Raw genomic sequence first — 12,500 nt, forward strand, 5'->3', positions numbered from 1 at the left:
TCCAGGCGCCGGCGAGAAACAATGGGCAGAGTTTCTTTCACCCTATGCCCCTGTTACCTAGCAGTAAAATAGGTATCTGGGTGTTAGTCAGCTGTCACGGGCTGCTTCCTGGGGGTGAAGGCCTGGTCGAGGACCGGGCCGCGGGGACACTAAAGCCCCGAAAATCATCTCAAGATAACCTCAAGTACTGTCAATTCGGAGAATGGGTTGCGTGGCCACAACTTTTTTTTCTTGTGTTGGTTATGTCTCGTTATTGTGCTCCCCTCTCCCCCCCCCCCCGTCTCTCCTTCCCCGCTCCCCCTCTCTCCCTCCCCCTTCCCTTCCTCCCTCTCCCCCTTCCCACACACACATGTACACGAACTAGCTCTCCTCTTCCACCCACACATGGTGTCAGCAAGGCGGACAGCCCGCCTGCTTTCATGCCTCTCACTGTATTTCCCACTTCTAAACTTCCCTTCACCTATGCCTCTCCTTCTGTACTCCCCCCCCCCCTCCTCCCCCCCAATAAAAAAGCTCTCCTCTTTTGACTTGGTGTTTGAAGGTCACGGAGACACGCAATGGGTTCAGGAACGATTCCAAAATTCGTTTATGTAAGCAAGTTACAGCACGGACGAGCAAGTTAGGTAATTTGTTAACAGGAATTAATAAACCGTATCTTAGCAATATGAAACTAATCTTTTAAGGTGGTGGAGCCCAGGCACCAGAGGCGAGGGCGCGGCCAGCCGGCTGCGGCCAGTAACGAGGCTGAGAAAAATAACGCGGCCTAGAGGTATTTATAGTATTAATTCGTGTTGTCGGGGTCATGAAACCTGTTATCGAGGTCCCCCTCGGCCAGCCACTGACCACGATGCAACACATAAAAAGTTTCTCAATTCCCGGGAACCTTAACGAGGAGGCAAGTGAGGGGCTGGTGAGCGGAACCTGCCTCACTCACCGTGTCTCTCAGGCCCTGTCATATAACCTGCCTCTCTCCAGCGTCAGCCGAGGATAACATACTGCACCAATGGGTCTACTGGCAGCCAATTACCGAGGTGGGACCCAAGAGCTGTGACTCGCTTCCTCATACACAAGTATATAAGTGGCACACACATCCACACTTAATAAGGTAAGTATTATCATACACACCATACAAACACCGAGGCACTGAACGGTACGACACAGTTCCAGCTGAGGTCATTGTGCTAATACCATTTTTGTTTTTGTTTCAGCTGCCGATGAAATGATGAGGCGGAAGCAGCGCCCCTAGTGAGGAGGCATCGTCTGGCCACAAGGTCGGTCTTCACCCTCCGTTATGTTCACTTTCTCCCCCCTCCCCCCACCCCCACCCCTCCCATACTCCCCTCCCCTCAACCCCATCAAGCAGGTCCCCCTCCTCCTTACCCCCACCCCCTCCCCGCCACACCACTACCACAGTGCCAGTAGTTTGTGGTATACTCGGCTACACTTCACTACCTAACTTCAGTAATCATTGTTAGGTGGGGCACCTACCCTCAGTCATCATGGCTCGTTCTTCTTTGGTCATGACCTCCAGGGGGGTCTTGACCTCCAGGAGGTCTTGATCTCCAGGGGGGTCTTGACCTCCAGGGGGGTCTTGACCTCCAGGAGGTCTTGATCTCCAGGGGGGTCTTGACCTCCAGGAGGTCTTGGCCTCCTGGGGGTCTTGATCTTCAGGGGTCTTGACTTCCAGGAAGTCTTGATCTCCAGGGAGTCTTGATCTCCAGGGGGGTCTTGATCTCCAGGGGGTCTTGATCTCCAGGTCTTGATCTCCAGGGGGTCTTGATCTCCAGGGGTTTTGACCTCCAGGGGATTTTGATCTCCAGGGGGTCTTGATTTCCAGGGGGGGGGGGGTCCTTGATCTCCAGGGCGGTCTTGATCTCCAGGGGGTCTTGATCTCTAGGGGAGTCTTGATCTCCAGGGGGGTCTTGATCTCCAGGGAAGTCTTGATCTCCAGGGGGGTCTTGATCTCCAGTGGGGTCTTGATCTCCAGGGGTCTTGATCTCCAGGGGGGTCTTGATCTCCAGGGAAGTCTTGATCTCCAGGGGGGTTTTGATCTCCAGGGGGTCTTAATCTCCAGGGGGGTCTTGATCTCCAGGGGGGTCTTAATCTCCAGGGGGGTCTTGATCTTCAGGGGGGTCGTGATCTCCAGGGAAGTCTTGATCTCCAGGGGAGTCTTGATCTCCAGGGGAGTCTTGATCTCCAGGGGGTCTTGATCTCCAGGGGGTCTTGATCTCCAGGAGAGTCTTGATCTCCAGGAGGGTCTTGATCTCCAGGGAAGTCTTGATCTCCAGGGGGGTCTTGATCTCCAGGGGAGTCTTGATCTCCAGGGGGGTCTTGATCTCCAGGGGGGTCTTGATCTCCATTGGGGTCTTGATCTCCAGGGAAGTCTTGATCTCCCGGGAAGTCTTGGTCTCCAGGGAAGTCTTGATCTCCAGGGGGGTCTTGATCTCCAGGGGGGTCTTGATCATCAGGGGGTCTTGATCTCCAGGGGGGTTTTGATCTCCAGGGGGTCTTGACCTCCAGGGGGGTCTTGACCTCCAGGAGGTCTTGACCTCCAGGGGGGTCTTGACCTCCAGGAGGTCTTGTTCTCCAGGGGGGTCTTGACTTCCAGGAGGTCTTGTTCTCCAGGGGGGTCTTGACCTCCAGGAGGTCTTGTTCTCCAGGGGGGTCTTGACCTCCAGGAGGTCTTGATCTCCAGGAGGTCTTGACTTCCAGGAGGTCTTGATCTCCAGAGGGGGGTCTTGATCTCCAGCGGGGGGGTCTTGTTCTCCAGGAGGTCTTGATCTCCAGGTTGTCTTGGCCTCCAGGGGGTATTGATCTTCAGGGGTCTTGACTTCCAGGAAGTCTTGATCTCCTGGGAGTCTTGATCTCCAGGGGGGTCTTGATCTCCAGGGGGTCTTGATCTCCAGGGGTTTTGACCTCCAGGGGATTTTGATCTCCAGGGGAGTCTTGATTTTTAGGGGTCTTGATCTCCAGGGGGTCTTGATTTCCAGGGGGGGTCCTTGATCTCCAGGGGGGTCTTGATCTTCAGGGCGGTCTTGATCTCCAGGGGGTCTTGATCTCTAGGGGAGTCTTGATCTCCATGGGGGGTCTTGATCTCCAGGGAAGTCTTGATCTCCAGGGTGGGTCTTGATCTCCAGTGGGGTCTTGATCTCCAGGGGAGTCTTGATCTCCAGGGGGGTCTTGATCTCCAGGGAAGTCTTGATCTACAGGGGGGTCTTGATCTCCAGGGGGGGGTCTTGATCGCCAGGGGGGTCTTGATCTCCAGGGGGGTCTTGATCTCCAGGGGGTCTTGATCTCCAGGGGGGGTCTTGATCTCCAGGGAAGTCTTGATCTCCAGGGGAGTCTTGATCTCCAGGGTGGGTCTTGATCTCCAGGGGGTCTTGATCTCCAGGGGGGTCTTGATCTCCAGGGAAGTCTTGATCTCCAGGGGGGTCTTGATCTCCAGGGGAGTCTTGATCTCCAGGGGGGTCTTGATCTCCAGGGAAGTCTTGATTTCCAGGGGGGTTTTGATCTCCAGGGGAGTCTTGATCTCCAGGGGGGTCTTGATCTCCAGGGAAGTCTTGATCTCCCGGGAAGTCTTGGTCTCCAGGGAAGTCTTGGTCTCCAGGGGGGTCTTGATCTCCAGGGGATCTTGATCTCCAGGGGGGTCTTGATCATCAGGGGGTCTTGATCTCCAGGGGGGTTTTGATCTCCAGGGGGTCTTGATCTCCAGGGTGTTCTTGATCTCCTGGGTTGGTCTTGATCTCCAGGGGTCTTGATCTCCAGGGGGGTCTTGATCTCTAGGGGGTTCTTGATCTCCAGGGGGGTCTTGATCTCCAGGGGGTTCTTGATCTCCAGGGGGGGGTCTTGATCTCCAGGGGTCTTGATCTCCAGGGGGTCTTGATATCCAGGGGGTCTTGATCTCCAGGGGAGTCTTGATGTCCAGGGGGGGTCTTGATCTCCAGGGGGGTCTTGATCTCCAGGGGAGTCTTGATCTCCAAGGGGGGTCTTGATCTCCAGGGGGTCTTGATATCCAGGGGGGTCTTGATCTCCAGGGGGGTCTTGATCTCTAGGGGGTCTTGATCTCCAGGGGGTCTTGATCTCCAGGGGGTTCTTGATCTCCAGGGGGGTCTTGATCTCCAGGGGGTTCTTGATCTCCATGGGGGGTCTTAATCTCCAGGGGGGTCTTGATCTCCAGGGGGTCTTGATATCCAGGGGGTCTTGATCTCCAGGGGAGTCTTGATGTCCAGGGGGGTCTTGGTCTCCAGGGGTCTTGATCTCCAGGGGGGTCTTGATCTCCAGGGGGGTCTTGATCTCCAGGGGAGTCTTGATCTCCAGGGGGGTCTTAATCTCCAGGGGAGTCTTGATCTCCAGGGGGGTCTTGATCTCCAGGGGGGTCTTGATCTCCAGGGGAGTCTTGATCTCCAGGGGAGTCTTGATCTCCAGGGGGGGTCTTGATCTCCAGGGGGGTCTTGATCTCCAGGGGGGTCTTGATCTCCAGGGGAGTCTTGATGTCCAGGGGGGTCTTGATCTCCAGGGGTCTTGATCTCCAGGGGGGTCTTGATCTCCAGGGGCCTTGATTTAATCGTTCAATCGCTTGGGCTGGTGGGTAGAACCATGGCCTGACTTGTTGCAGGGTCGGCGTTCGGTGCCCGAGGGTCCAAGTGGGTGGGCCTGGTTACCTTCCATGCCGTCAAAACGGTGCTTCACCGATCCATCACTCCAGGGTGATGGATCGGTGCCCGGGCCATCACTCCGTCCTCTTATCCCAGCGCCTTGTCCTCTTATCCCAGCTCCTTGTCCTCTTATCCCAGCTCCCTATCCTCTTATCCCAGCACCTTGTCCTCTTATCCCAGCTCCTTGACCTCATATCCCATCTCCTTGTACTCATATCCCAGCTCCTCGTCCTCATATCCCAGCTCCTTGTCCTCATATCCCAGCTCCTTGTCCTCTTATCCCAGCACCTTGTCCTCTTATCCCAGCTCCTTGTCCTCATATCCCATCTCCTTGTACTCATATCCCAGCTCCTTGTCCTCATATCCCAGCTCCTTGTCCTCAGATCCCAGCTCTTTGTCCTCATATCCCAGCGCCATGTCCTCATATCCCAGCGCCATGTCCTCATATCCCAGCTCCTTGTCCTCATATCCCAGCTCCTTGTCCTCTTATCCCAACGCCTTGTCCTCATATCCCAGCTCCTTGTCCTCATATCCCAGCTCCTTGTCCTCTTATCCCAACGCCTTGTCCTCAAATCCCAGCTCCTTGTCCTCATATCCCAGCTCCTTGTCCTGATATCCCAGCTCCTTGTCTTTATATCCCAGCTCTTTGTCTTTATATCCCAGCTCCTTGTCCTCATATTCCATCCAAGTGCTGTGCGCTCGTTCTGGTTTGGGTCAGTCTCCAGGTGTTGGAGACTGACCAACCTTGGAGAGGACCAACCTTGGAGAGGACCAACCTTGCTGTTGGAGCTCTTGTCTCAAGTCGGCAGTGTCACAGGGTGATCTTGGCATGTAGCTTAAATCTCATAGTGACTGCTTGCAGGTGGCATGCAATGTTCGTTGCAGGAGGCAGCAACACCTCCATAGACAGTGGAAGGGATTACCTGGTTACCTGGTTGATGGGGTTCTGGGAGTTCTACTCCCCAAGCCCGGCCCGAGGCCAGGCTTGACTTGTGAGAGTTTGGTCCACCAGGCTGTTGCTTGGAGCGGCCCGCAGGCCCACATACCCACCACAGCCCGGTTGGTCCGGCACTCCTTGGAGGAATATATCTAGATTCATGCACGAGTGTGGTGGTTCGCTTGCTCCTGGTTGTTGAGAATGGAATACTGTTGTGAGCTGGAGGGTACTGGGTGAGGAGACCGCCCTCATCCATTTTATTAGAAAATTGTTTGTTACAGACGTGGCCATTCGTTTAGGCTTCTGTGCTGACCAACACATTTTCACGTGTGTTCCATTGACATATCCTATTGTAACATATCCTGTTGTAATCCTGTTGTAACATATCCACATATCCTGTTCCATTACATTCAGTGCAGTTGGTTACTAAGCTCTTGACTACATGTTTCACTCAAACTTGAATTTTACGATAAAATAAGATAAAAATGCAAAAATGATTGCTAGAATCACAGCATAAAAATGCCTGTGAGTCTAGCAGCCCTTATCCTTTTGTATTGGTAGTGCTGATAGTAACGATGAGGACCATAGTGTATATACCGACGTACAACGAAATTAGAAAGTAGAAATTTGCACTATTGAGTTGGACAAACCGGAAAACTATTTTTTATTTGTGTTGCTTTGACAAACTAACCTAACCTCCCTAGGCCTAATAAACGATATATGAGGCCTAATAGCACATATATAGTACATATATGTGCTATACTAGCCCTAGGAATATTTGTGTTTTGGCTTCATTTATTTTAAAAGAATTCTTTACTAGTCAGTATACTACTATCTAAAAACTATTTCGTGCGAATTCTGACTATCGACGATCGTCACAATAGGAGCTATCAACACTGGAGTTTCTTAACTCCCGGGCACCTACCTAGTTACTGCTAGGTGAACAGAGGTATCAAGTAAAATGAAAAGCTGCCCAAACGCTGCTGTCCTATGCGTGTGAGCAGGCTATAATGACCACCTGGAAGACCTTATTCAACCGGAAAACTTATTTAAAGAAACCTTTCCTTCCCTTCCCTTCCCTTTCCTTCCTTCCTTCCTTCCTTCCTTCCTTCCTTCCTTCCTTCCTTCCTTCCTTCCTTCCTTCCTTCCTTCCTTCCTTTCCTTTCCTTTCCTTTCCTTTGCTTGCTCTCGTCCTCTAGGAAGGAGGAGAGCAGTAACTGGGGTGAGTGTCGAGGGCCCTCCTGAGCCACCTTCCTCGTCTCTACCAGCTAAAATAAGAGACTGTACTCCACCCTGACAGGCGAGTGCCAAGGGCAGGCGGCACAGCCCTGGCACTCGCCGAATCACTGCCAGCCTTGGCAGTGGCAACCACCACTCACTTATTGAACTTTACACACACACACACAAACGCACACTCATACGCACGCACGCATTAGGGGCCTGGTAGTCTGGTAGATAGCGCGCAGAACTCGTAATTCTGTGGCGCGGGTTCGATTCCCGCACCAGGCAGAAACAAATGGGCAAAGTTTCTTTCACCCTGAATGCCCCTGTTACCTAGCAGTAAATAGGTACCTGGGAGTTAGTCAGCTGTCACGGGCTGCTTCCTGGGGTGTGTGTGTGTGTGGAGTGGAGAAAAATAAAAAAATGTAGTTAGTAAACAGTTGATTGACAGTTGAGAGCCGGGCCGAAAGAGCAAAGCTCAACCCCCGCAAACAATACTAGATGAATACACACACACACACGAGCCACAGAAACATTAGAAAGAACTTTTTCAGTGTCAGAGTAATTAGTAAATGGAATGCATTAGGCAGTGATGTGGTGGAGGCTGACTCCATACACAGTTTCAAATGTAGATATGATAGAGCCCAGTAGGCTCAGGAACCTGTACACCTGTTGATTGACTGATGTACAGTCAACCTGTCGCACATCCGTAGCAGGTCATTTGCATGTGGCTGTTCATTTAGGCTACTTCCTGGTATTCTCTCTGATATAACTGTATTAGCTAGGTTCTTGTATTTCAGGACCCGTAGGTTGAAGTCCCCAAGCAGGATGATGTTTGGGGCTGGATTTGTGAGGTTTTCCAAGCAGTGTTGTATTTTCATTAGTTGGTCTTTAAACTGCTGAGGGTTTGCCTCCGGTGACTTATATACAAGGACAACAACTACATTTAGGATCTCTATTTTGACTATCAGCACTTCCACCATATCATTTGTGGTGTTTAGCAGCTCAGTACAGATGAGTGTGTCTTTGATGTAGAGGCTGACCCCACCCTGAAGCCGGTGTTTCCTGTCACATCTGAAGAGATTGTACTCTGAGATCCATATTTCACCATCGTGGTAGTTGTTGTTGTTGTTTAAGATTCGCTACCTGGAACAAAAAGTTCCTAGTAGCACGGGCTATGGTGAGCCCGTAGTGCCTTTTCATGGTAGTCCTTGGTGTGGGTTTCCGTTGGGGCTGCAAACACTGCATTTGCCTCATGAAGGAGTCCAGCTATAAAATGAACTTTGTTGGATTTGCGTGTTTTTATACCCTGAATGTTGGCAAATAAAACTGCTGTTATGTTTGTGGAAGTGTTGGATGGTTTACTTGGTGTTAATATCTGAGGCTCTGGTAAGGTGGCCACTGTGTTTGTGTCCTCTACAGCACTTGACCGAGTTGACGGTAGAGTCTCGTCATTTTTAGACATTCTTAGCTAGGTGTGGACAACACCCCAGCTGGTGCAGGTGTGGACGATCACCACCCCAGCTGCTACAGGTGTGGACGATCACCATCCCAGCTGGTGCAGGTGTGGACGATCACCACCCCAGCTGGTGCAGGTGTGGACGATCACCACCCCAGCTGGTGCAGGTGTGGATGATCACGACCCCAGCTGGTGCAGGTGTGGACGATCACCACCCCAGCTGGTGCAGGTGTGGACGATCACGACCCCAGCTGGTGCAGGTGTGGACGATCACCACCCCAGCTGGTGCAGGTGTAAATTACTGAACTACAGACCTGCATCGCTAAAAAGCACTTGCCCAACCACTTATAGAACTTGTTACTGAACAGTTGACGAGCTTCGAAGAACTACAGGGTTGTTCATAACACTAATATACTTCGGAAGAAGCTTCGGAACTTCACAACCTTGGGTTGTGAAGTTCCGAAGCTCATAAACTGTTAATATTTGTAAAAAAAAAAAACATATATTTTTTTAAGATGTTCAGGTTTCGTAAGTTGATGCGTAAAGGGTTGGTAAATCTTGGCTCTTATCGGGGTAAATCTCTGTTCATCAATTAAAGGTGCTTAATTTAGACGGAAATCACGAGCACAGCTTTAGCGCTGATAAAGCTGTGCTTTACACAGTGATTACAATTCTTCAACATGAGGAGAGAAAGAAAACGAAAGATATGGTCGAAATACTGAATATTCCTGGATTGTCAAAAGAAGGCAAACACGCACACGCATGTACACGCACACGCATAAATGTGCGTGCACGTGTGTGTGCACACGTGCACAGTGAGAGAGAGAGAGAGAGAGAGAGAGAGAGAGAGAGAGAGAGAGAGAGAGAGAGAGAGAGAGAGAGAGAGAGAGAGAGAGACTGAGAGAGAGAGGGGGGGGGCGGGAAGCTCCCCACTTGAAGAAACACGCAAGTTGAGAAACGTTGACTAAGACGGGCCCCGGAAGGGAGAGGACTAAGACGGGCCCCGGAAGGGAGAGGACTAAGACGGGCCCCGGAAGGGAGAGGACTAAGACGGGCCCCGGAAGGGAGAGGACTAAGACGGGCCCCGGAAGGGAGAGGACTAAGACGGGCCCCGGAAGGGAGAGGACTAAGACGGGCCCCGGAAGGGAGAGGACTAAGACGAGCCCCGGAAGGGAGAGGACTAAGACGGGCCCCGGAAGGGAGAGGACTAAGACGGGCCCCGGAAGGGAGAGGACTAAGACGGGCCCCGGAAGGGAGAGGACTAAGACGGGCCCCGGAAGGGAGAGGACTAAGACGGGCCCCGGAAGGGAGAGGACTAAGACGGGCCCCGGAAGAGAGAGGACTAAGACGGGCCCCGGAAGGGAGAGGACTAAGACGGGCCCCGGAAGGGAGAGGACTAAGACGGGCCCCGGAAGGGAGAGGACTAAGACGGGCCCCGGAAGGGAGAGGACTAAGACGGGCCCCGGAAGGGAGAGGACTAAGACGGGCCCCGGAAGGGAGAGGACTAAGACGGGCCCCGGAAGGGAGAGGACTAAGACGGGCCCCGGAAGAGAGAGGACTAAGACGGGCCCCGGAAGAGAGAGGACTAAGACGGGCCCCGGAAGGGAGAGCAGTACTCTACAATAACAAGCGGTGAGAGCTGGACCTCACTACCGCCGCTAGAGGACACCAGCAGCACAGTATTATAGCGAATAAATATTCTCGGGGGACCCGATAAAGTGGACATTGAAGCAGAGTTCAAAACGGGTAATAATTGGCTGAGGAAACAGTGATCGAAGCTGGAAACGCTCATGAGCCAGAAACGTCAGTTTTATAAGCTTCCTTATAGGAAACTATAAGTTTCCTTATAGCGCTAGAATGAAAATAAATGGACTTGCAAGAATGACGTTGTTGAAGCAACATTTAAACACAGTTTTTAGAGCAAATATGATATAAATATGATGTAAAACAAAAGTATCACTGAGGAGGTTATCTTGAGTTGATTTCGGGGCTTTAGTGTCCCCGCGGCCCGGTCCTCGACTAGACCTCCACCTCCCCAGGAAGCAGCCCGTGACAGCTGACTAACTCCCAGGTACCTATTTACTGCTAGGTAACAGGGACATAGGGTGACAGAAACTCGGCCCATCATTTCTCGCCGGCGCCCGGAATCGAACCCGGGACCACAGGATCACGTACCCAGTGTGCTGTCCGCTCGGCCAGCCGGCCCCATTGACTGAGAAAGAGTCATTACATTGACCAATTGATAGCTGGAAAGGCGGGGCCGAGAGGCTAAATGTTCGTCCCAGTAAGTACAAGTAGGTGAGTACACACTACCAGATTTCCTTCAATTACTGGAGATTGTGCAACGCGACGTTTGTAACTAGCCGACAACTTTAGGTGTTGAAGATGGTATTGTGTAGGAGACGTGATCAACCGGGCTGTGATTCATGCGTGAGGCCGCGAGCAGCAGCACCCAGCAGTATGACTCCGGAGACAATCAGTGAGGAGACCGAGTCATGGAGACATTGTTCATCACAACACATTGATGGTGACCTCAAGGTCATCATAATGTTGACCAGACCACACACTAGAAGGTGAAGGGACGACGACGTTTCGGTCCGTCCTGGACCATTCTCAAGTCATCATAATGGTTTTGTTTGTAGTCGCACTGCTTGATGCCTCCTCCCCCGGGAAGGGGGCACTAACTTACTGGCTTTCTAAGCACGATTTATCTTACCTGGAGCACTATTTATCTTACTATATCACTATTAAGCACTTATTATTTATCTAAGCACTATTTATCTAACCACGCATCAAACATATCATGACGTTATATTTCTAGTTTTGTTTTTTAATTCATACATTTGTAATGACGGTTTAAGATAATACATATCATATATTGTGCCAAATAACCCCATTGATATGCAGAGGTGCAATAGGTACGCTGAGAGAGAACCCTATCAGCATCAAGGGCCGGATCAACTGTCGACATCTTCAAGAGAAAACTAGATTGTTTTCTAAAACAAGTGCCGGACCAACCGGGCTGTGGTGGGTATGTGGGCCTGCGGGCCGCTCCAAGCAACAGCCTGGTGGACCAAACTCTCACAAGTCAAGCCTGGCCTCGGGCCGGGCTTGCTGAGTAGAAGAACTCCCAGAACCCCATCGACCAGGTATCAAGACTGCTCAATACTCTCCCTGCCTGGTTGATCAGTCCAGCAACCAGGAGGCCTGGTCGACGACCGGGCCGCGGGGACGCTAAGCCCCGGAAGCACCTCAAGGTAAGGTAACCTCCCGCTGCACATAAGAGGCATCACTGGCCGGCCTTTCAAGGTGTTCAAGAGAGTACTCGATAAACGCTTCCGAAGGATACCTGATCAACCAGGCTGTGATCCATACGTCAGGCTGCGACCAGCCGGGTCCAACAACGCAGGGACTTTAATCCCCAAACGCAACAAGAGGTGGACAAGAGGTATTGAATGTGTGAGGGTATGTGTCCAGGGGGCGGGGGAGGGTGGGGAGGACGGTATGGTGAGATGTGTGACTGGTAACACCCTGGTCAACCATGGTGGCAAGGTAACCTGTCACCATGGTTGACCACGGACACCATCCATCACCTGCCCGCACTTGACCCACATATACACAATGGTTTATATTGAGTTATAATACAATTAGGCCGAGATACTACCATATAAAAAGCTTTAGCGCTAATTGGGGCTGTTGTGCGCGCTCTCGCGTTTCAGTTCTCATAAGATAATTATGGAGAGAAAGCTCACACCGGTGTGAGAGTGTAGCTCCGGTTCTCGTAAAGAACTAATTAGTCTCTCGAGTAAGACATTACATTATGTTTCCCGGTAGGTCCTCGAGGCTATATTATATCCGCCGCATCTTATCTTACATAGGTGCTGCTTCAGGCGCCAGGATTCGTCAGGCACTTTGTGCACACACTTACGAAACCTGTACATCTTTCTCCAGTCATGGCGGTTTAGTTTGCATTTATTAAAGTAAACACTTCATGAGCTCCGGAGCACTACGAGGTTATCAGTAACTGACAACCTTGGACTGCCAAGTTTACAAGCTGGTAAACTGTACAATAAATACCGACTTAACCGCCATGATCTAAGAAAGATGGACAGGTCTCGTCAGTAGACACGTGAATGCTGTGATAGGCTAAGCGTTACAGATGGTCCCGAGAGTGAATGGTGTGGTTTAGCAACAAAGACACACACACACACACACACACACACACACA

The 12,500-nt window shown here is 51.6% G+C and overlaps 2 protein-coding genes across 4 annotated transcripts in view; one reads left to right on the forward strand and one right to left on the reverse strand.

Moving 5' to 3' along the window:
• The window catches only part of LOC123755876 (serine/arginine repetitive matrix protein 2), a 270,322-nt gene that overhangs the window by 90,925 nt on the left and 166,897 nt on the right, over positions 1-12,500 (forward strand). For all 3 annotated transcript variants that reach the window (XM_069300127.1, XM_069300126.1, XM_045738800.2), the window contains exon 2: positions 1,209-1,271. The gene's annotated coding sequence lies outside the window, so the exon portion shown is untranslated. The remainder of the gene's footprint in view (positions 1-1,208; positions 1,272-12,500) is intronic.
• LOC138373701 (neurofilament heavy polypeptide-like) lies at positions 2,954-8,278 on the reverse strand. The gene is made up of 2 exons (XM_069340059.1): positions 8,122-8,278; positions 2,954-3,867 (listed from the first exon to the last, which is right to left on the reverse strand). Exons 1-2 carry the CDS (start codon positions 8,276-8,278, stop codon positions 2,954-2,956), a joined length of 1,071 nt encoding a protein of 356 aa, XP_069196160.1.

This window comes from Procambarus clarkii, chromosome 43 (assembly GCF_040958095.1).
Source record: "Procambarus clarkii isolate CNS0578487 chromosome 43, FALCON_Pclarkii_2.0, whole genome shotgun sequence".
In the NCBI taxonomy this organism is placed as follows: Eukaryota; Metazoa; Arthropoda; class Malacostraca; order Decapoda; family Cambaridae; genus Procambarus; species Procambarus clarkii.